The sequence below is a fragment of the Schistocerca cancellata genome, chromosome 2 (assembly GCF_023864275.1).
Source record: "Schistocerca cancellata isolate TAMUIC-IGC-003103 chromosome 2, iqSchCanc2.1, whole genome shotgun sequence".
NCBI classification, from domain to species: domain Eukaryota; kingdom Metazoa; phylum Arthropoda; class Insecta; order Orthoptera; family Acrididae; genus Schistocerca; species Schistocerca cancellata.
In genome coordinates this window covers 264,010,556-264,035,477 of record NC_064627.1, presented here as the reverse complement: position 1 = coordinate 264,035,477, position 24,922 = coordinate 264,010,556, and the positions used below count along the sequence as shown (strand labels likewise).

The 24,922-nt window shown below is 47.5% G+C and overlaps 1 protein-coding gene across 1 annotated transcript in view; it reads left to right on the top strand.

Moving 5' to 3' along the window:
- The window catches only part of LOC126161606 (uncharacterized), a 291,084-nt gene that overhangs the window by 222,998 nt on the left and 43,164 nt on the right, over nt 1-24,922 (top strand). Inside the window, exon 3 of the mRNA XM_049917557.1 lies at nt 16,763-17,845. Within this exon, the coding sequence (XP_049773514.1) occupies nt 16,763-17,845 (1,083 nt within the window). The remainder of the gene's footprint in view (nt 1-16,762; nt 17,846-24,922) is intronic.

Below are 24,922 nucleotides of genomic sequence, written 5' to 3'. Positions count from 1 at the left end.
GTTGATTCCAGACAATGCTTATTGTTACCAGTAGTTGAGCTGCAGTTCAAAGAGAACCAATGGTGGAAGAAAGTGTGCACTGCTGTGGCTAAGGTGAGTGGCATACTTGTGTGTTCTAGAGCAGTGTTTCACTGGTGTTGTGATAAGTCATAACCAGTTGGTTTGAATTTGATAGCCTCCAACAGAGTTTAACAGTACTTGACATGTTACATGTTTAAAGAGACTGTGCTCTCATCAGATTGACTCATTCCAGTATGTTTTTGTTTATGAATATAACAAATGTGGTGTTAAGAATTACTAGTATTTTGACCATGAGTGTCCAGTATTCACAACCAGATGAGAGCATTCTCCCCCAAAATGATTTGCTGCAATGTTTGAAGTACTGTTAATATAGGTGAATGCTATTATTTACATTTGATAAATTATAACTGCTACTTCACATCTAAAAAAAATGGAAAATGTTGAAGTGTCCTAACTAGTTGTTGAAATTTTTGTAGTAGCTCATCTTGTAGCACTCAGTCTGAAGAAGAGTCTGTTACAGCTCTCTGCAGTACACTCTCGTGTGCAAGTATTTTCATCCCTGAAGAACCGCTGTAAGTTAGATCCATTAAAACCAGCTGTATTCACAGTATTCATGTGTAGGTCTCCTTTTACTATTTTTAACCCCCCCTTCCCCCCCTTCCCCCCTTCCCCCCTCCCCTTCTCTTCCATCTGTTATCCAAATGTAGCCCATATGTCATCAAACTTATAGCTTACAGACATAAACTTTGAGAACAAAGCAATTTTTATTTGATGTAGAATGTCTGAATATATATATATATATATATATATATATATATATATATATATATATATATAAGATGATGTGACTTACCAAATGAAAGTGCTGGCAGGTCGACAGACACACAAACGTACACAAACATACACACAAAATTCAAGCTTTCGCAACAAACTGTTGCCTCATCAGGAAAGAGGGAAGGAGAGGGAAAGACGAAAGGATGTGGGTTTTAAGGGAGAGGGTAAGGAGTCATTCCAGTCCCGGGAGTGGAAAGACTTACCTTAGGGGGAAAAAAGGACGGGTATACACTCGTGCGCGCACACACACACATCCATCCACACATATACAGACACAAGCAGACATATTTAAAGACAAAGAGTTTGGGCAGAGATGTCAGTCGAGGCAGAAGTGCAGAGGCAAAGATGTTGTTGAATGACAGGTGAGGTATGAGTGGCGGCAACTTGAAATTAGCAGAGATTGAGGCCTGGTGGATCAGGCCTCAATCTCCGCTAATTTTTTCCACGTGGGAAAAATATATTTAAAAAGAAAGATGATGAGACTTACCAAACAAAAGTGCTGGCAGATCAATAGACACACAAACATACACACAAAATTATAGCTTTCGCAACCAACGGTTGCCTCGTCAGGAAAGAGGGAAGGAGAATGAAAGACAAAAGGATATGGGTTTTAAGGGAGTGGGTAAGGAGTCATTCCAATCCCGGGAGCGGAAAGACTTAACTTAGGGGGGAAAAGGACAGGTATACGCTCGCTCGCTCGCTCGTGCGCGCGCACACACGCACATATCCATCCGCTTATACACAGACACAAGCAGACATTTGTAAAGGCAAAGAGTTTGGGCAGAGATGTCAGTCGGGACGGAAGTACAGAGGCAAAGATGATGATGAAAGACAGGTGAGGTATGAGCGGCGGCAGATTGAAATTAGAAATTAGAAATTAGCGGAGATTGAGGCCTGGCGGATAGCGAGAAGAGAGGATATGCTGAAGGGCAAGTTCCCATCTCCGGAGTTTTGACAGGTTGGTGTTAGTGGGAAGTATCCAGATAACCCGGACGGTGTAACACTGTGCCAAGATGTGCTGGCCGTGCACCAAGGCATGTTTAGCCACAGGGTGATCCTCATTACCAACAAACACTGTCTGCCTGTGTCCGTTCATGCGAATGGACAGTTTGTTGCTGGTCATTCCCACATAGAACGCTTCACAGTGTAGGCAGGTCAGTTGGTAAATCACGTGGGTGCTTTCCCCCCAGGGGCTCCACAACTCCTTTGTGGATACGTGCGTAGCGAGCACGGGACCCCGAGCTAATGTGGCCTTCCTTCCTTCCTTTCCGGGCTGCATACCTTCCCTTTCCGCATCCTTCCCCATCCCGCATCTTCGCCCCTCCTCCCCTCACCATTGGCTCTTTGCTTCCCTTTCTCCCCATCTGGGAGTATGGTTTGTGCCTACGTCCGGAGACGGACGCTCGTAAATGTACTGCATTCTTCGCCTTCCTTGCTTTTATGTCTTCTTCCTTCCTTTGTCCTTCTCTTTTCCTTACCTCTTCTCTTTACCCTTTTCTCCACTGCGGCGTTTGAGACCCCTCTTCTTTCCTTTCCCTTTCCCTTTCTCTTTCTTCCTCCCTGTGCGTGTCTGAAGGCCGACCCACGCCTTTTGTGCGTAGCCGGTGACGGGGTAACGCGTAATTCCCCGCCCCGGGTAGACAGGTAGGACACGTACGTACCCCCTGGTAACGGCCAGGCCCAGGGAGGGGTGATTACCCAAGCTGATACCTTCCGAAAGTGCCGATTGGTCCCTCCGTCCGTTTGTCGGGAGGTGTGACCTGAGGTGTGAACAATCACCTAAGGCGGGAGTGCCCTCAGAGAGGGCCCCCACAAGGGAGGAGCGCGCCATCGGAGATGCCGGTAATCATGGGGGATTCTTCCGCAATGGTTTCCTCACCTTCCACTATGTCTGCTCACAAACGTAAGTATACTGAGTCTCAGCCACAGACGATTCTTCCATCGTTGCCACAGTTCCTTGTTGTTTCTCGGTCTGATGGTCACGACTTCACCACGGTCAACCCTTTCCTTATTCAGAAAGGTGTCGACGCAATTGCAGGTCCTGTAAAGTCTTGTTCCAGATTACGGAATGGCACCCTGTTGTTAGAAACACACAGTGCCCTCCAGGCACAAAAATTGCTGCGTACTTCTCTGCTCCACACCTTCCCTGTCTGGGTGGAACCGCACCGTACCTTAAATTCCTCACGTGGAGTCGTTTATACACGCTCCCTCGATGGTTTGTCTGACGAAGAAATTCGGCACTACCTGTCTGACCAGGGCGTAACGGCTGTTCATAGAGTTATGAAACGGGTTGACATGAACATCATTCCAACCCGCACTGTCTTCTTGACATTTGACAAAGTTCAACTCCCATCGAAAATCAAAGCAGGCTATGAGATAATTTCCGTTCGTCCTTATGTCCCAAACCCTACACATTGCTATTGGTGTCAGCGGTTCAATCACACCAGCCAGTCTTGTTCCAATCCGGCCAAATGTGTTACGTGTGGCAAGGATGCCCATGAGGGTGCTTGTCCACCTCCATCCCCTCGCTGCATCAACTGTATGGGTGACCACGCTGCTTCCTCTCGAGATTGCCCCGTTTTTAAGGATGAAAAGCTCATCCAGGAAATAAGAGTGAAGGAAAAGGTGTCGACCTTTGTTGCTCGAAAATTATTCGCCAGTCGCAAGCCCACCGTGCCTCAGACAGAAAATACAGCACTGTCCTTGCTTCTCCTCGGCCAACAAAGGAGGCGGCCACGCAGACTTGCGACCTCACCTTTAGTGCCACGGTCGTCAGATCGGCCAGCGCAAAGATCACTCGTTCAACCTCACCACTTTCGCCTGCCCACTCTATGGCTCACCCTTAGTCGGGTTCTGCTAAATCTCGAGCCCAAAAGTCAGAGGCCAAGTCTTCGAAAAAAGAGCATACTCGTGAAGAGTTTTTACGTACCGCAACTTCACAACCATCGGTTCCTCCTTCATCTAAACATCATAGTTCCAAGAAGGCTACAAAGAAACCCAGTTCCTCTCCTTCTCCGCCAAGGCATGTCCCATCTACAGCACCACCTGGCGGAAATCGCCCTCGGCCGTCTTCTGTGTCGCCGAGGCGCACTGCTGGTGGCCGGTCAACCGGCTGATCGCTGGTGGCAGGGGCTGCTCCTGACCAACCTATGGATCAGGATCTTCTGCCTTCGGCTGAATGCCATTCCATGCTGTCGGTTGCTAGCTCCGAGCAGTCTTTGAGTTGACAGCAACTTTGGTCACATTCCTCCATTTTCTGTTCACCCCATGTCCATCTCGCCGGTCATCTTCTGTCTTCAGGAAACAAAGCTGCGTCCCCATGACCGCTTTGTTCTCCCTCATTTTCAGTCCGTCCGAAATCACCTCCCCTCTGTTGAAGGCACTCCAGCCCATGGAGGACTCATGATTCTTCTCCATGATACTCTCCATTATCACCCAATCCCCTTAAACACTTCCTTCCAAGCTGTCGCCGTCCGTCTCTACCTTTCCGGATACACGTTTTCTCTTTGTACTGTATACATTCCATCATCCACGCCAATGGCACGAGCTGATCTCCTTCGTCTTCTTGGTCAGCTTCCACCCCCCTATTTGCTGGTTGGGGACTTCAATGCCCACCACCCGCTTTGGGGATCTCCACATCCTTCTCCATGTGGCTCTCTATTGCTAGACATCTTCCACCAAGCGGATCTAGTTTGCCTCAACACTGGGGTCCCCACATTTTTGTCTGCCTCCACGACAAATTTATCTCATTTGGACCTTGCGGTCGGTACTGTTCCGCTAGCTCGGCGCTTCGAATGGTTCGCCCTTGATGATACACACTCGAGTGACCAGTTTCCATGTGTCCTTAGACTGCAGCCTCCACTGCCATATATGCGCTCGCGACGCTGGAAATTTGCCCAAGCCGATTGGACACTTTTTTCGTCTCTAGCGACATTCGATGACCGTCGCTTTCCCAGCGTCGACGATGAGGTCACACATATTACCGACGTTATTCTTACAGCTGCGGAACATTCAATACCACGCACCTCCGAATTGCCCCGGCGCCCCCCAGTTCCTTGGTGGAACGAGGCATGCCGTGACGCAATACGTGAGCGGCGACGTGCTCTTCGCATTTTCCATCACCATCCTACTTTGGCCAACTGTATCCGCTATAAGCAGCTCCGTGCGCGATGCCGTCGCGTCATCCGCGATAGCAAGAAGGCAAGCTGGAAATTCTTTATTAGCTCATTTAACACCTTCACTCCCTCCTCGGAAGTTTGGAGTTGGCTTCGACGGTTCTCAGGCGCGCCTAGTTTCTCCCCGGTCTCTGGGCTCACTGTTGCGCATGATACCTTAGTGGACCCCGTCGCAATTTCTAACTCGTTGGGTCAGCACTTTGCTGAGATTTCGAGCTCTTCCAATTACCCGCCAGCGTTTCTCCCGAAGAAACGTGCAGCGGAAGTGCGGCATCTTGCTTTCTCCTCTCAAAATCACGAAAGCTACAATACTGTTTTCTCCATGCGGGAACTCCAACATGCCCTCTCTTCTTCTCGCTCCTCCGCCCCAGGACCAGATGGTATCCATGTCCAAATGTTGCTGCATTTACCAACCCATAGTCTGCATTACCTCCTTCGCCTTTATAATCGAATTTGGACCGACAGTACCTTTCCCAGACGGTGGCGGGAAGCTATTGTCGTTCCCGTTCCGAAACCTGGAAAGGACAAACATTTCCCCTCTAGCTATCGCCCCATTTCTATCACGAGTAGTGTCTGTAAGGTTTTGGAGCGTATGGTGAATTACCGTTTAGCTTGGTGGCTGGAATCCCGCAGTCTTTTAACACCAGCCCAATGCGGATTTCGGAAGCATCGTTCTGCAGTTGACCATCTTGTTGCTCTCTCCACTTATATCATGAACAATTTTCTCCGGAAACGCCAAACGGTAGCAATATTTTTTGATCTGGAGAGAGCATACGATACCTGTTGGAGGACAGGCATCCTCCGCACACTGTTCTCTTGGGGCTTTAGAGGCCGGCTGCCCCTTTTTCTTCGCGAATTTATGGCAGAGCGCACTTTTAGGGTGCGGGTGAACACTACTCTCTCCCGTACTTTCTCCCAAGAAAACGGGGTACCCCAGGGATCCGTGCTGAGTGTTGTACTGTTTGCCATCACCATAAATCCAATTATGGATTGTCTCCCTCCTGATGTCTCGGGCTCCCTCTTTGTGGACGATTTTGCGATCTACTACAGCTCTCAACGGACCAGCCTTCTTGAATGACGTCTTCAAGGATGTCTCGGTCGCCTCCACTCGTGGAGCATCGAAACCGGCTTCCGTTTCTCACCCAGTAAGACCATTTGTGTCAATTTTTGGGGACGTAAGGAGTTCATTCCGCCCTCCTTACATCTAGGTCCTGTCAACCTTCCGTTTTCAGACGTCACTAAATTCTTGGGTCTTATGTTTGACAGAAAACTGTGCTGGTCCTCCCACGTTTCCTATCTTTCGGCTCGCTGTCTGCGATCGCTTAACACCCTCCGTGTCCTGAATGGTACCTCCTGGGGAGCAGACCGAGTGGTCCTTCTCCGCCTCTATCGCGCCTTAGTGCGCTCGAAATTGGATTATGGTAGCATAGCCTACTCCTCTGCTTGGCCGTCTATTCTTCGGCGTCTCGACTCTATCCACCACTGTGGATTATGTTTAGTGTCTGGAGCTTTTTACACCAGCCCTGTGGAAAGCCTTTATGCTGAGACTGCTGAACCTCCGCTGTCCAATCGGCGAGCAGTCCTCCTGAGTCGTTTTGCTAGCCATCTGTCTTCCATGCCTGCTAATCCAGCCCATGACGTTTTTTTCGACGCCTCCTTTGATGTAGGGTATGCAGACCGCTCCTCCTCCCTACTACCCCCGGGAGTCTGCTTCCGTCAACTGCTCCATTCTCTTTCCTGCCGCTTTCCTAAAACCTTCTTGACAACTTGGGGTACAGCACCGCCTTGGCTCCGTCCCCGGATCTGCCTGCTCCGTGACCTTTGTCAATTTCCCAAGGATGGTACCCCTACACTTGTTTATCGTCGGGCATTTGCTGCTCTCTGTGCAGAAATGACGGACGCCACATTTATTTACACAGACGGCTCGAAAACATCGTTAGGTGTAGGGAGTGCCTATATCGGCGACACCCCAAATCGCTTTCGGCTTCCCGATCAGTGTTCGGTTTATACTGCGGAGCTTTACGCTGTTCTCCAGGCTGTCCACTACATCCGCCGCCATCAGCGGATACAGTACGTTATCTGCTCAGATTCTCTCAGCTCTCTCCTCAGTCTCCAAGCTCTTTACCCTGTGCACCCTCTGGTCCACCGGATTCAGGACTGTTTGCACTTGCTCCACCTGGGGGGCGTCTCGGTGGCGTTCCTCTGGCTCCCGGGACACGCTGGTATCTGTGGGAATGAGGCGGCCGATATAGCGGCCAAGGCTGCAGTCTCTCTTCCTCGGCCAGCTATTCAGTCGCTTCCCTTCACCGATCTACAGAGCGGTTTATGTCGCAAAGTTGCTCATTTATGGCATGCGCATTGGTCAACACTTCCCCGTAATAAATTGCGGGAAGTGAAAGCCCTTCCTTGCGCTTGGACCTCTTCCTCCCGAACGCGTCGTCGGGAGGAGGTAATTTTAGCTAGACTCCAGATAGGGCACTGTCTTTAGCCATCAACATCTTTTAAGCGGTGATCCTCCCCCACTCTGTCCCCACTGCTCTCAGCTGTGGACGGTAAGACACCTTTTAATTGAATGCCCCTATTTTAATCCGTTACGCTCCCGTCTACAGCTATCGCCTGATCTATCATCAATTTTAGCAGATGACACGCGCTCAGCCGACCGCGTTCTCCAATTTATTAGTGACAGTGAAATGACGTCAGTCATTTGAAGCTTTTTTTGGGCACAACCACCCCCTTTCTGTAGTTGATTTTTAAGCATTATTTCTACTTTCAGTTTCTCCAATTTTATGACTTTGTTCCAATTGCTGCTGGTTTTCAATTTCGGATTTTTACTGTCTTAAGTCACGGGCTGGGCACTAATGACCATAGAAGTTTTGCGCCCTAAAACCACAAACAAACAAAAAAAACACTGGGGGCGGTTACAGGGGTAGGAGCCAGAGGGTAGGGAAGGTGGTTTGGGGATTTCATAGGGATGAACTCCCCCCTGCGGGTCCGGGGATTAGAATAGGCCCGAGGTATTCCTGCCTGTCGTAAGAGGCGACTAAAAGGAGTCCATCCCCCTCACGGGGGTAGTTAGCGCCTGCGTCCGGAGACGGACGATCTTCACGACCTATAATCGTGGTCTTTTTGGTTTTAAACTTCTCGTTTCTTCCTTCCTTTTGTTGGTCCCTTTCTTTGCTCTTCTCCACCTCACTGTCTTCCTTACTCTTTCCCTTGACTTCTCCTTGCCTTCTCATTGCCTTTTTCTCCTTGCCTTCTCATTGCCTTTTTCTCCTTGCCTTCTCATTGCCTTTTTCTCCTTGCCTTCTCATTGCCTTTTTCTCCTTGCCTTCTCATTGCCTTTTTCTCCTTGCCTTCTCATTGCCTTTTTCTCCTTGCCTTCTCATTGCCTTCTTCTCCTTGCCTTCTCATTGCCTTCTTCTCCTTGCCTTCTCTGGTCTCCGCCTCGGCGTTTGAGACAGTCTGTCCTCTTTCTCCCTCTCTCTCTCTTCTTTTTCCTCTTCTTCCTTCCTCCCTGTGCGTGTCTGAAGGCCGACCCACGCGTTCGCACGCGTAGCCGGTGACGGGGTAACGCGTAAGTCCCCGCCCTGGGTAGACATGTAAGGCACGCGCGTACCCCCTGGTAAAGGCCAGGCCCGGGGAGGGGTGATTGCCTGAGCTGATACCTTCTGACCATGCCGATTGGTCCCTCCGTCTGTTTCTCGGGAGGTGTGACCTGAGGTGTAAACATTCACCTAAGGCGGGAGTGCCCTCTGAGAGGGTCCCCACAAGGAAGGAGCGCGCCATCGGAGACGCTGGCAATCATGGGGGATTCCTCCGCAATGGATTCTACTCCATCGCTTTCGACTTCGACCCAAAAACGGAAACGTGACCAGCCAACAGTGACAAAAGTACTACCGCCTGCCCCACAGTTCCTCGTAGTTTCTCGCACTGAGGACGGAAAGGATTTTTCCTCTGTCAACCCTTTTGTTATTCAGAAGGGCGTTGATGCCATAGCCGGATCTGTCAAATCTTGTACCAGGTTGCGTAACGGCACCTTATTACTAGAAACTGAGAATGCCTTTCAGGCACAAAAACTGCTTCGGGCCACACTCCTGTACACGTTCCCTGTCCGGGTGGAGGCCCACCGCACTTTGAATTCGTCTCGTGGTGTAGTGTATACTAGCTCCCTCGACGGATTGACTGACGAGGAGCTTCAATCTTTCCTCGCTGAGCAGGGCGTGACGGCTGTCCATCGGGTCATGAAAAAGGTCAACAACGACCTTGTACCGACCCGGACACTCTTCTTGACCTTCGATAGTGTTAAGCTGCCATCGCGCATCAAGGCGGGCTACGAGGTTATTTCTGTTCGCCCCTATGTCCCGACACCTACGCGCTGCTACCAGTGTCAGCGTTTCAATCACACTCGACAGTCTTGTTCCAATGCGGCTAAATGTGTCACTTGTGGCAGGGATGCCCATGAGGGTGACTGTCCACCTCCGTCTCCTCATTGTGTGAACTGTCAGGGTGACCATGCCGCATCCTCCCGCGACTGTCCTGTCTATAAGGACGAACGTTGCATCCAAGAAATTCGTGTCAAAGAGAAAGTGTCAACCTCGGCTGCTCGCAAGCTATTGGCTAGTAGGAAGCCCACGCTGCTCCCAGCGGGGAAATATAGTACTGTCCTCGCCTCTCCTCGGACTACCCGGGAGGTCGCAACCCAGACATGCGATCTGACCTTCAGCACCACGGTCGTCCGTTCGGCCAGTGCTAAGATCGCGCGGTCGACGTCTCCTCTTCCTCCCATCACACCACAGACACCAGCCACTTCCTCAGCTTCTGCTAAGTCGAAGACACCGAAGTCAGATGCACGGTCCTTCAAGAAGGAACCATCCCGTGCAGACTTCCTCCGTCCCTCGACCTCCCAGCCTTCGACCGATACTTCCACCAAACGTCCTTCCAAAAAGGCGCATAGGAAGCACAGTTCTCCTTCCCCGCCACGGCGCATCTCTTCTCCTGCGCCACCCAGCGGTTGCCGCCCCAGGCCGTCATCCGTTTCGCCTGGCCGCACCGCCGGTAGCCGTACATCTGGCCGTTCACCGGCGGAGGAAGCTCCCCCTCCCGGCCATCCTCCCGAGATGGCCGATGACCCTATAGACCCCATGGACGATGACTGTCCGCCTACTGATAGCGGCGGCAGTGCTCGCTCGAAGCCAGGCCCTAAGCGGCCTTCGAGGTGACCCCTTCTCTCGTCTTCCTTTTCTTACGATGGCACTTATTCACTGGAATATTCGCAGCATTCGCTTCAACCGAGAGGACTTGAAGTTGCTGCTCCGCTTGCATCGTCCGCTCGTCGTAGCCCTCCAGGAAACGAAGCTACGCCCATGCGATCACATTGCCTTGGCACACTACACCTCTGTGCGTTTTGACCTACCCCCTATGGTAGGTATCCCAGCTCATGGAGGGGTTATGTTGCTGGTCCGGGATGATATTTACTACGATCCCATCACGTTGCACACCGGCCTGCAGGCAGTTGCCATCCGCATTACTCTCCCCACTTTTACGTTTTCCTTTTGTACCGTTTACACTCCATCGTCATCTGCCGTTACCAGGGCAGACATGATGCAACTTATTGCTCAGCTACCTGCACCGTTTTTGTTAACTGGAGACTTCAATGCCCACCATCCACTTTGGGGTTCTCCAGCCTCCTGCCCGAGGGGCTCCTTGTTAGCAGACCTTTTCAACCAGCTCAATCTTGTCTGCCTTAATACTGGCGCCCCTACTTTTCTTTCGGACACATCTCATACCTATTCCCATTTAGACCTCTCTATATGTACTCCCCAACTTGCACGCCGGTTTGAGTGGTATGCACTTGCTGATACATATTCGAGCGACCACTTCCCGTGTGTTATCCATCTCCTGCAGCATACTCCCTCTCCGTGCTCCTCTAGTTGGACCATCTCCAAGGCAGACTGGGGGCTCTTTTCTTCCAGGGCGACCTTTCAGGATCAAACCTTCACAAGCTGCGATCGTCAGGTCGCACACCTCACGGAAGTCATTCTCGCTGCTGCTGAATATTCCATCCCTCACCCTACTTCTTCTCCACGTCGCGTACCGGTCCCCTGGTGGACCGCAGCATGTAGAGACGCTTTACGTGCTCGTCGACGTGCTTTACGCACCTTTAAACGCCACCCTACAGTGGCGAATTGTATTAATTATAAACGATTACGTGCTCAGTGTCGTCGTATTATTAACGAAAGCAAGAAAGCCAGCTGGGCTGCTTTCACAAGCACCTTCAACAGTTTTACTCCTTCTTCTGTTGTCTGGGGTAGCCTGCGCCGGCTATCTGGCACTAAGGTCCACTCCCCAGTTTCTGGCTTGAAGGTCGCGAATGAAGTCCTTGTGGCCCCTGAGGCTGTCTCCAATGCCTTCGGCCGCTTTTTCGCCGAGGTTTCGAGCTCCGCTCATTACCACCCTGCCTTCCTCCCCCGCAAACAGGCAGAGGAGGCTAGGCCACCTGACTTTTGCTCCTCGAATTGTGAAAGTTATAATGCCCCATTCACCATGCGGGAACTCGAAACCGCACTTGGCCGATCACGGTCCTCCGCTCCAGGGCCTGATTCTATTCATATTCAGATGCTGAAGAACCTTTCTCCTGCGGGTAAAGGTTTTCTTCTTCGTACATACAATCGCATCTGGATTGAGGGACATGTTCCCGCATGCTGGCGCGAGTCTATTGTTGTCCCGATTCCTAAGCCGGGGAAGGACAAGCACTTGCCTTCCAGTTATCGACCTATCTCGCTTACCAGCTGTGTCTGTAAAGTGATGGAGCGAATGGTTAACTCTCGATTGGTTTGGCTGCTTGAGTCTCGACGCCTACTTACAAATGTACAATGTGGATTTCGTAGGCGCCGCTCTGCTGTTGACCATCTGGTTACCTTGTCGACCTTCATTATGAATAACTTCTTGCGGAAGCGCCCGACCGCGGCTGTGTTCTTTGATTTGGAGAAGGCTTACGACACCTGTTGGAGGGCGGGCATTCTCCGCACCATGCATACATGGGGCCTTCGCGGTCGCCTCCCTCTTTTTATTCGTTCCTTTTTAATGGATCGACAGTTCAGGGTACGTGTGGGTTCTGTCCTGTCCGACACCTTTCGCCAGGAGAATGGGGTGCCACAGGGCTCAGTTTTGAGCGTCGCTCTGTTCGCCATCGCGATCAATCCAATAATGGATTGCCTCCCAGCTGATGTATCAGGCTCCCTTTTTGTGGACGATTTTACTATCTATTGCAGCGCGCAGCGTACACGTGTCCTGGAGCGCTGTCTTCAGCGTTCTCTTGACCGTCTTTACTCCTGGAGTGTCGCCAATGGCTTCCGTTTTTCTGCCGAGAAGACGGTCTGTATTAACTTCTGGCGCTACAAAGAGTTTCTCCCACCGTCCTTACGACTTGGTCCCGTTGCTCTCCCAATCGTGGAGACAACCAAATTTTTAGGCCTTACCTTTGACAGGAAACTTAGCTGGTCTCCACATGTGTCATATTTGGCCGCCCGTTGTACCCGTTCTTTAAATGTCCTCCGTGTTCTCAGTGGTATTTCGTGGGGAGCGGATCGAACCGTCCTACTTCGTCTATATCGGTCGATCGTCCGCTCCAAGCTGGATTATGGAAGCTTTGTATACTCCTCTGCACGGCCATCCATCTTACGCCGCCTCAACTCCATACAACATCGGGGTTTACGACTTGCGATCGGAGCATTTTATACCAGTCCCGTAGAGAGTCTTCATGCTGACGCTGGCGAATTGCCGCTCACTTACCGGCGCGATATACTGCTTTGTCGGTATGCCTGTCGGCTACTGTCAATGCCCGACCATCCGTCTTATCGTTCCTTTTTTGACGACTCTCTCGACAGTCAATACGGGTTGTATGTCTCTGCCCTGCTACCCCCTGGAGTTCGCTTTCGTCGCCTCCTTCAACACCTTCATTTTTCACTCCCTGCAACCTTTCGAGTGGGCGAGAGCCACACGCCACCTTGGCTCCAGGCTCAGGTCCGCGTTCACCTTGACCTCAGCTCGCTCCCAAAAGAGGTCACCCCCAGTTCGGTCTACCACTCCCGTTTTTTGGAACTTCGTTCGAAGTTCATCACCATGACTTTCATTTATACAGATGGCTCTAAGACCAATGACGGGGTTGGGTGTTCCTTTATAGTCGGGGCACAAAGTTTCAAATACCGGCTCCATGGCCATTGTTCGGTCTTCACAGCTGAGCTCTTTGCCCTCTACCAGGCTGTTCTTTACATCTGCCGCCACCGACATTCTGCTTATGTCATCTGCTCAGATTCCCTGAGCGCCATCCAGAGCCTCAGTGATCCGTACCCGGTTCACCCTTTCGTTCACCGGATCCAACGCTCTCTTCAGCGGCTGGTGGACGTCGGTCCGCCGGTTAGCTTTATGTGGGTTCCCGGCCATGTCGGTATCCCTGGGAACGAAGCTGCAGATGCCGCGGCCAAGGCTGCGGTCCTCCAGCCTCGGACAGCTTCTTGTTGTGTCCCTTCGTCCGATCTTAGCAGGGTCATTTGTCGGCGCGTTGTGTCGCTGTGGCATGCCGATTGGGCTGCACTTACCGACAACAAGCTTCGGGCCTTAAAACCTCTTCCCGTGGCTTGGACGTCCTCCTCACGCCCTTCTCGGCGGGAGGAGGTCGTTTTAGCAAGGTTAAGGATTGGACACTGCCGGTTCAGCCATCGCCATCTGCTGACGGCTGCGCCGGCGCCGTTCTGCCCATGTGGGCACTTGCTGACAGTTAGACACATTTTAATGTCCTGTCCCGATCTTAACCAACTGCGCCTCGATCTTAACCTGCCTATTACTTTCGATGCCGTTTTAGCGGATGACCCACGAGCAGCTGCTCGTGTTCTTTGTTTTATCAATTTGACACACCTTGCTAAGGACATTTGATGAAGTTTTTTAATCTTCTGCCTGTCAGTCTGTCCTTTATTGTGTTTTTCCTTTTAGTTGTTGTTGTCAACTTGTGGCTCGCGGTGCATTTTTAGAGTAGTCAGGGCGCTAATGACCATTGAAGTTGTGCGCCCTAAAACCACAAAAAAAAAAAAAAAAAAAAATAGGGATGAACTAAGAGGTTACGAAGGTTAGGTGGACGGCGGAAAGACACTCTTGGTGGAGTGGGGAGGATTTCATGAAGGATGGATCTCATTTCAGGGCAGGATTTGAGGAAGTCGTATCCCTGCTGGAGAGCCACATTCAGAATCTGATCCAGTCCCGGAAAGTATCCTGTCACAAGTGGGGCACTTTTGGGGTTCTTCTGTGGAAGGTTCCGGGTTTGAGGAGATGAGGAAGTGGCTCTGGTTATTTGCTTCTGTACCAGGTCGGGAGGGTAGTTACGGGATGCAAAAGCTGTTTTCAGGTTGTTGGTGTAATGGTTCAGGGATTCCGGACTGGAGCAGATTCGTTTGCCACGAAGACCTAGGCTGTAGGGAAGGGACCGTTTGATGTGGAATGGGTGGCAGCTGTCATAATGGAGGTACTGTTGCTTGTTGGTGGGTTTGATGTGGACGGATGTGTGAAGCTGGCCATTGGACAGGTGGAGGTCAACGTCAAGGAAAGTGGCATGGGATTTAGAGTAGGACCAGGTGAATCTGATGGAACCAAAGGAGTTGAGGTTGGAGAGGAAATTCTGGAGTTCTTCTTCACTGTGAGTCCAGATCATGAAAATATCATCAATAAATCTGTACCAAACTTTGGGTTGGCAGGCCTGGGTAACCAAGAAGGCTTCCTCTAAGCGACCCATGAATAGGTTGGCGTACGAGGGGGCCATCCTGGTACCTATGGCTGTTCCCTTTAATTGTTGGTATGTCTGGCCTTCAAAAGTGAAGAAGTTGTGGGTCAGGATGAAGCTGGCTAAGGTAATGAGGAAAGAGGTTTTAGGTAGGGCGGCAGGTGATCGGTGTGAAAGGAAGTGCTCCATCGCAGCGAGGCCCTGGACATGGGGAATATTTGTGTATAAGGAAGTGGCATCAATGGTTACAAGGATGGTTTCCGGGGGTAACAGACTGGGTAGGGATTCCAGGCATTCGAGAAAGTGGTTGGTGTCTTTGATGAAGGATGGGAGACTGCATGTAATGGGTTGAAGGTGTTGATCTACGTAGGCAGAGATGCGTTCTGTGGGGGCTTGGTAACCAGCTACAATGGGACGGCTGGGATGATTGGGTTTGTGAATTTTGGGAAGAAGGTAGAAGGTAGGGGTGCGGGGTGTTGGTGGGGTCAGGAGGTTGATGGAGTCAGGTGAAAGGTTTTGTAGGGGGCCTAAGGTTCTGAGGATTCCTTGAAGCTCCGCCTGGACATCAGGAATGGGATTACCATTGCAAACTTTGTAAGTAGTGTTGTCTGAAAGCTGACGCAGTCCCTCAGCCACATACTCCTGACGATCAAGTACCACAGTCGTGGAACCCTTGTCCGCCGGAAGAATGACGATGGATCGGTCAGCCTTCAGATCACGGATAGCCTGGGCTTCAGCAGTGGTGATGTTGGGAGTAGGATTAAGGTTTTTTAAGAAGGATTGAGAGGCAAGGCTGGAAGTCAGAAATTCCTGGAAGGTTAGGAGAGGGTGATTTTGAGGAAGAGGAGGTGGGTCCCGCTGTGACGGAGGACGGAACTGTTCCAGGCATGGTTCAATTTGGATAGTATCTTGGGGAGTTGGATCATTAGGAGTAGGATTAGGATCATTTTTCTTCGTGGCAAAGTGATATTTCCAGCAGAGAGTACGGGTGTAGGACAGTAAATCTTTGACAAGGGCTGTTTGGTTAAATCTGGGAGTGGGGCTGAAGGTGAGGCCTTTGGATAGGACAGAGGTTTCGGATTGGGAGAGAGGTTTGGAGGAGAGGTTAACTACTGAATTGGGGTGTTGTGGTTCCAGATTGTGTTGATTGGAATTTTGAGGTTTTGGAGGGAGTGGAGCTGGAAGTGGGAGATTGAGTAGATGGGAGAGACTGGGTTTGTGTGCAATGAGAGGAGGTTGAGGTTTGCTGGAAAGGTTGTGAAGGGTGAGTGAGTTGCCTTTCCGGAGCGCTTTTGTTTGGTAAGTCTCATCATCTTTCTTTTAAAAAAAAAAAATCGGCGTGAAAGGAAGTGCTCCATCGCAGCGAGGCCCTGGACATGGGGAATATTTGTGTATAAGGAAGTGGCATCAATGGTTACAAGGATGGTTTCCGGGGGTAACAGACTGGGTAGGGATTCCAGGCATTCGAGAAAGTGGTTGGTGTCTTTGATGAAGGATGGGAGACTGCATGTAATGGGTTGACCGCTACGGTCACAGGTTCGAATCCTGCCTCGGGCATGGATGTGTGTGATGTCCTTAGGTTAGTTATGTTTAAGTAGTTCTAAGTTCTAAGGGACTGATGACCTCAGAAGTATATATATATATAAAAACAAAGATGATGTGACTTACCAAATGAAAGTGCTGGCAGGTATATATATAAAAAATTAAAATACACATTAATAATTGCCTACTAGACAAGTCTTCTGAAAGGCATAAAACTGTTGTTTTATTTACACTCAAAATATGTTTTTACTACTTCAAACATAATTGGCTTTTTGTCAATAAGGAGAATGAATAGCAAAATTTAAAAAGTTGCCAGAAGCTTCTATAGGTGTGATGAAAATACTAAATGCAGCTAATATTCAGTTTTATGCAAAACTCATTTTGCCACAGTAACCCATGGGATATTTATTTTCTGTTGCAGGGTACTTCCACGCCAACACAACAGCACAGTAGGACACCACACACAGAGTCTCAGAAGAGTTCATTGTCTACCCCACATCAGAAGTCTCGTATGGAAAAAAAAATACTCAGTGATTTTATGCCTGATGGTAAGTTTAATCAAAAGAATGACTCCCCCAGAAAGAGCCACAAGGTGGCTACTTCACATAATGTTGGAAAAAAGGCTGCTGAGGGAACAAAATCATCCAGACAAGCTGAGTTAATATTGCCAACCAAACAACGTGAGAGCGGCAGCACGCTGCCTACAGCAAGAAAAGAGAAGCTGAAAATAAATGTTCCACAACTGACAAATAGTAGGAACAAGTGTGGCAAAGACAATATTGGACATACTGTACCTGAACTTTTGGCTGATAAAAGCATGAAAAGATTGGAACATTCCAGGGAAAGCTATGCTCAAACTGTCAAATTTCCAGTGCAAACAAGAACGCAGCCTGAGGAATTAGACTTAAGAGCATCATCTGTATTAGAACTCGGTGGAGAAAGGGACATCCCAGAGCCAACTAGCCCTGCATACTCAGACAATGATTGTAGTTTCATGACATATTCCAGTGATGGAATATCTGTCATTATAAGCAATGGTGGCTGTGTATTACATGATGAACCACATTCACTTGTGCCACATACAGCCAAGTCAGATCTGGAGAAATTGGGAAAAGCATTGTGTATTGAAATTCCAAAGCAAGACAATGAAACTGATGATGGTGTGAAGTCAGTGAAATCTATATCACCAGTGTACACACCAGGGAGTACTTGCCCAGAACTAACTTTTTCTGGATCTCCTCCACTTCTCAACAGCTTGGACTCCATTAGCCCTGTGGACTCAGCATGGTCCTCAAGAACCTTGTCTCCAATCAGCTATGAATGCAATTCACCGGCTGTTCTCACCAAAACAGCCTCCACTGCTGCTACTTCTGGTAGTGTGGTCACTACTACTACTCCAACTACACCAATTTGCAGAAAGATCCCTTCCAGTAATAGTACAATCTCTCCAGCAAATGCAGATGACACTTGGCTGTGGCTTCCCGCTATCATTCCACCATTGACGGTAAGTGTTAGTATTGCAGTAAATACGAAAAGGTAGGTTGTGTGTGTGTTTGATTACAGAAGTTTGTTGATTAACATCTACACTCTGCGAATCACTGTCAAGTGCATGACAGAGGGTATCTTTCACTGCACCATTTATTAGGGCTTTTCACATTCCATTCACATACGGAGTGTGGGAAAGATGATTGTTTAAATGCTTCTGTGCATGATGTAACTAATCTAACCATATCCTCAAGATCCCTATGGGAGCAGTATACAGGGGGTTGTAGCATATTACTATAGCTATCATTTAAAGCTGGGTCTTGAAACTTTGTTGGTAGATTCCATCAGGATAGTGTCCACATATCTTAGTCTGTCAGGCCATTGTTTCAATATATCATTGACACACTTCCATGTGTCAGACAAACCTTTGACAATTTATCTGCCCTTCCCTGTATATGTTAAATATCCTCTGCCAGTACTAATCCTATTTAGTACTGGTCCCACACACTAGAGCAATATTCAGGAGTGGGCCACACAGATGGTTTGTAAGTGGTCTCCTTTGCAGCCTGACTGCATTTCCCTAGTTTTCTATCAATAAACTGATGTCTGCTTCCTGATTTACCCATAACTCAGGCTACATGATTGTTCCGCTTCATGTCCCTACTAAGGATTTTCAGAATTCATAGATTCCAGCTGTGACTCAATATTGTTATATTCATAGGATGCTATGGTTTTTGATTTTTTGTTTTGTGGAGTGGAAAATGTTTCATTTTTGAACATTTACTTGCCGGCTGGAGTGGCTGTGTGGTTCTAGGCGCTACAGTCTGGAACCGTGCGACCGCTACGGTCACAGGTTCGAATCCTGCCTCGGGCATGGATGTGTGTGATGTCCTTAGGTTAGTTATGTTTAAGTAGTTCTAAGTTCTAAGGGACTGATGACCTCAGAAGTTAAGTCCCATAGTGCTCAGAGCCATTTGAACATTTACAGCAAGTTGCCAGTCATTGCAACACTTTGAAATGTTATCAAGGTCTCATTGAATATCTGAACAGCTTTGTTTAGGCTGTACTTTGTTGCAGATAACTGCATCATTTGCAGAAAGCCTGAGGTTACTATTAAGATTGTCTGAAAGATCATTAATATTCATCATGGAAAGCAAGGGGCACCAGAAGGTACTTCATCTTTGTCACCATCCATCAAAGATAGCATACTGTCTACTCCTTATCAAGAAAACCTCATTGGAGTCACAAATTATACCTGTTAACTGATACAGTGATATTTTCAACAATAAGCATATGTGTTGTACTGAATTAAATGCATTTTGGAAATCGAGAAATATTGCATCTACCCGACTGCCTCAAGCCATGGCTTTCAGGATGTCATCTGAGAAAACTGCAAGTTGGGTTTCACTTGATCTATGATCTTTGTCAAGGATATTGGATGGCAATTTTGGATAACTTCTGCTACTTGCCCTATAGATGGGTGTGACCTTTGCTTCCTTCCAGCTACTGGAAGTGATCTTTTGTTTGAGGAATCCAAGAATATAGGTGACAGAGGGCTCTCTCATCTATGAATTTGGTATAGAATCTGATGGGTCTCCATTGGACACTGGGTCTTTCTCCAGTTTTAATGATTTAAGATGCCACTGATACTAACACCTATTTCACTCACCTTTTCAGCAGCACAAGGATTAAACTGGGGCAATACTCCTGGGTTTTCCTTTGTAAAGGAATATTTGAAAACATAGTTAAGCATTTCTGCTTTTGCTTTGCTACTCTCAATTTCATTTCCTGACTTACATTGGCAAGTGGACACTAACTCTAGTGCCATAGTGCCACTAATGTCCTTTACATATGACCAGAAGATCTTTTGGTCTTGTGAAAGATCTTTTGACAATATTCTGCTGTGTTCATTGAGGGCTTCATACATAGTTCTCTTGTTGCATTCAGCATATCTCTATCTACAGCCATATGATTTGTTTTACACCTGTTATACAGTAGTCTCTCTTTCTTTAGAAGGTTCTCTACAGTGACTGTATACCATGGAGGATCTCATACTTTGAACAGTTCTGTTGGGTACCTACCTATCCAGTTCATGATAAACTATTCTATTAAACTTGAACTTTGCTACTATTTGCTAAGTCTATGTATTACTTCAACTTTTCTTTGACCTGTCCAACATCAGTCGTACAATTATGCTGTATGGTAAAACTGGAGAAATGCTAAATCAACCAACCAACCATAGTTCCTCTACATGCTCCTGTCCTGGCTAAATTTTCAGTCTCTCATGGGGATATAACACTGCTGCTTCTCTAATTTTCTGAACAGACTGAATGACTGTTTTAATTAGCCTTTGTACCTTTGTATCCATTGTTGCTAAAACTGCCTCAGTCACAGATACTGGTTTTAAGTGTGTTCCTCAGAGGTCAGGTCTGCTTATTGCCGTTAGATCTAATGTATTTCCATCATGGGTGATATTCTAAACTACCTGCTCTAAGTAGTTTCCAGAGAAGGTGATAGCAATGTTTGACAGGATGTTGTATCACTCCCACCACTAACAAAACTGTAAGTTTCCCAGTTGATTATTGGATGGTTAACTCTCCACCAGTGATTGGGAACATACATACTACAGAACTGAGATTTTCTTTAAAGTTTTTGGTTACATCAGGAAGTGAGTCAGGTGGTTGATAGGAGGACCCTATTATAAGTTTATGCCTACCCTTTGTACTGAGTCTTGCCCAAATAATCTGACATGCTGCTTGATTTCTGTCTTAATGGATCTAAGTTCTTGTCTGTCGTGACAAATAAATCAAGACAATACAGACTTCACAGTAACTCTGTCCCAAACACCAGTTTATTATGAGTTACATTATGTAAGAACTCATTAATTACAAAAATATTTGCAATGTCTGAAGCTTCTCAAAAGTATCCTTTTCATCAAAGTACATAATGAAGTTTGGGGACTGTTTGTTGTGAACAAGGATACTGTAGCTATGTTTATGAAAAGTAGAATAAAGTCCTGGTAATCATATAGTACACACAGTATATACTGATGTAGGACAAGTCAGTGTATAACAAAATATGTTAAATTTGCATTAATTTCATTATTTCTGCATTAAATTATCACTGAGTTACAATATACAGAGCAAATATTGAATAAAAATAGTGTAGATATTTTAAAGCAGAAAGTGTGTGTACTGTACTGGCAGATTAATATTTGTATTACAGCAACATTTACATGGCAAATCATTAAAGGTCTAGTAACACTTATATGATACATCACTAAGACAGACAGAAATCATTAGCGAGCTTCCTGAAGGAACTCGTGGAGACTATAGAAGCAATGAGGAGTCAAATTTGCCTTAGCAGTTGACTTGAAATTTGCCAGGTCATTTATTGATTTAATTTGTGGGGGAAGTTATTTATGATAAACTTCCCATAATACAGGGTTCCTTTTTTATTCTGGGTGGTGGTGGTGGTGGTGGTGGTGGTGGTGGTGGTGGTGGTGGTGGTGGTGGTGTTGTTGTCGTCTTCAGTCCTGAGACTGGTTTGATGCAGCTCTCCATGCTACTCTATCCTGTGCAAGCTCTTTCATCTCCCAGTACCTACTGCAGCCTACATCCTTCTGAATCTGCTTAGTGTATTCATATCTTGGTCTCCCTCTATGGTTTTTACAACAGGATGGTGTTGGTGGGCTCTAAATGAAGGTTTCCTTTTTGCTTGGTGTTATAGGAGTGGATATTTTCATTTTCTGGAAGAGTGGGATTTTCCGTTGAATATTTTGTCACAAACATGGTTATCTCATACACCGTCAAGTTTAGGCTAATGACGTAATACTACACAATACAGGGCTATTACAAATGATTGAAGTGATTTCATAAATTCACTGTAGCTCCATTCATTGACATATGGTCACGACACACTACAGATACGTAGAAAAACTCATGAAGTTTTGTTCGGCTGAAGCCGCATTTCAGGTTTCTGCCGCTAGAGCGCTCGAGAGCGCAGTGAGACAAAATGGCGACAGGAGCCGAGAAAGCGTATGTCGTGCTTGAAATGCACTCACATCAGTCAGTCATAACAGTGCAATGACACTTCAGGACAAAGTTAATCAAAGATCCACCAACTGCTAACTCCATTCGGCGATGGTATGCGCAGTTTAAAGCTTCTGGATGCTTCTGTAAGGGGAAATCAATGGATCGGCCTGCAGTGAGCGAAGAAACGGTTGAACGCGTGCGGGCAAGTTTCACGCGTAGCCCACGGTAGTCGACAAATAAAGCAAGCCGGGAGCTAAACGTACCACAGCCGACGGTTTAGAAAATCTTATGGAAAAGGCTAAAGCAGAAGCCTTACCGTTTACAATTGCTACAAGCCCTGACACCTGATGACAAAGTCAAACGCTTTGAATTTTTGGCGCGGTTGCAACAGCTCACGGAAGAGGATGCGTTCAGTGCGAAACTTGTTTTCAGTGATGAAGCAACATTTTTTCTTAATGGTGAGGTGAACAGACACAATGTGCGAATCTGGGCGGTAGAGAATCCTCACGCATTCATGCAGCAAATTCGCAATTCACTAAAAGTTAACATGTTTTGTGCAATCTCACGGATTAAAGTTTACAGCCCCTTTTTCTTCTGTGAAAAAAACGTTACAGGACACGTGTATCTGGACATGCTGGAAAATTGGCTCATGCCACAACTGGAGACCGACAGCGCCGACTTCATCTTTCAACAGGATGGTGCTCCACCGCACTTCCATCATGATGTTCGGCATTTCTTAAACAGGAGATTGGAAAACCGATGGATCGGTCGTGGTAGAGATCATGATCAGCAATTCATGTCATGGCCTCCACGCTCTCCCGACTTAACCCCATGTGATTTCTTTCTGTGGGGTTATGTGAAAGATTGTGTTTAAACCTCCTGTACCAAGAAATGCGCCAGAACTGCGAGCTCGCATCAACGATGCTTTCGAACTCATTGATGGGGACATGCTGCGCTGAGTGTGGGAGGAACTTTATTATTGGCTTGATGTCTGCCGAATCACTAAAGGGGCACATATCGAACATTTGTGAATGCCTAAAAAAACTTTTTGAGTTTTTGTATGTGTGTGCAAAGCATTGTGAAAATATCTCAAATAATAGTTATTGTAGAGCTGTGAAATCGCTTCAATCATTTGTAATAGCCCTGTATATAATCTTCCTGGGAAACACAGGTTATGTATACAACTGATTTAATACTACACATTACATCAAAACACCTGCACAAGTTTTGACAAAATCATCATAAACACATTCAAAACTTGGTCAAGTTATTGTTCCTAGTTTTCAGAATGAATTTGACACACACAATTTTACTCAAAGACAAAGGAAATGCTGGCAGCTGACTTATATACTTAAACATGTGAATTGCATGGACTTCACCACTTACCTGGTTTTGCATCCCCTTTACGCTAGCATGCTAAACATGAACACTGCAGCTTCAGTATCCCTCACAAAAATGTTAAGTGTAAAAATGAAGGAAAGAGAACACTGAAAACCAACATGGCAGAGACACTGAGACTGCCCAAAACCTAGCACAGAAGTAGCCATCCCGTTTCAAGAGGGGGTCATAAAGTATCAGCATGGAGGTAGCCCTCTGACCATGCAGGATTCACTCTACTGGTGCCTGAGCTTGAAAGCTCCCCCTGTATAGCAAGGAGTGTGTACCAATCATGACTGGGACACAGGGACTCTGAGCAATGGGTTACTGGGCAGGTACAGAGTGCATTCCATAAGTAATGCAACCAATTTGTTTCTGATGCAACGGTACACCACAGTGTCTTGTAATCGGCTGGGCTTAGTGGAGGGGTATTAGCTTCAGAACGCTCTGTCTCATTTGGCTGTGAGCTGCTGGAGAGTCAGTATGTGTTTCCGTGAACCCCATTTTGAGTTTATGTAACGGCAGAATGAATCATTCTGTAGAGCAACGGTACACCATCAAATTTTGCGTTAAACGTGGGAAGTCTGCCACCGAAACGCTTCTATTACTTCAGCATGCCTTCAGGACTGATTGCTTGTCCAAATCACAAGTTTTCTGATGGCACAAGTTGTTCATGGAGGGCCAAGAGATCATCAGATGAACCTTGCAGTGGACGGCCATCAACCGCACAAGTCGACAAAAATGTGATGCGTGTGCACGATTGTTTGAACTATGGCAGATGGCTGAGCCTTCAATTGATAGCACAAACTCTAAACCTGTGAAAAACAACAGTTTTCCACATTGTGACCAAAGATTTGAACATGAGAAAGGTGTGTACCAAACTCGTCCCAGAAGTGTTGATCGACGAACACAAGCACATGCGAGTGCTTCGGTGCCGAGAAATGTTGGAAATGTGTGAAAATGATCCTAATTTTTTAATCTCAGTTATCAGTGGTGATGAGTCATGGATTTTTGAGTATGACCTTGAGACAAAAGGCAGAGTTCAGAGTGGCACACCCCATCGTCGCCCCATCCCAAAAGGCACGTATGAGCAAGTCCAGGATCAAAACCATGCTCATTGTCTTCTTTGACATCAGAGGCATTGTCCACCATGAATTCATACCTACCGAGACTACAGTGAACTCAGCTTTCTACTTGGAAGTTCTCAAAAGAATGAGGAGGGGGGTCTCTCACTGCCGAAGCAACGTCAAGGACACGTGGAAAGTTCACCACGACAACGTGCTGAGTCACAGTGCCACTGTCAGACTTCCTGGCCAGGACCAAGACCCCATTGGTTCCCCAGCCTCCCTACAGTCCTGACCTGGCTCCTGCTGACATTTTTTGTTTCCTCGGTTAAAAGGAGTCATGAAAGGAAAACATTGGGACACGATTGAAAGCACCCAGGCGCATTTTACATCAACTCTAAAGGACATTCCAGGAAAAGCATTCCAGGATGCCTTCCAGGCCAGGAAACACTGCCTCCAGAAGTGTATCGACACAAGAGGGTGCCATTTTGAAAATTTTTGATTTGTACGAATATATTTTATGAATCTGGTCTCATTACTTATGGAACACACCTTGTATTCATTGCTGAGGCTGGGTGGTGCCCATGGGAAAAATCCCCTTAGGAGTATTTGGATGACTTG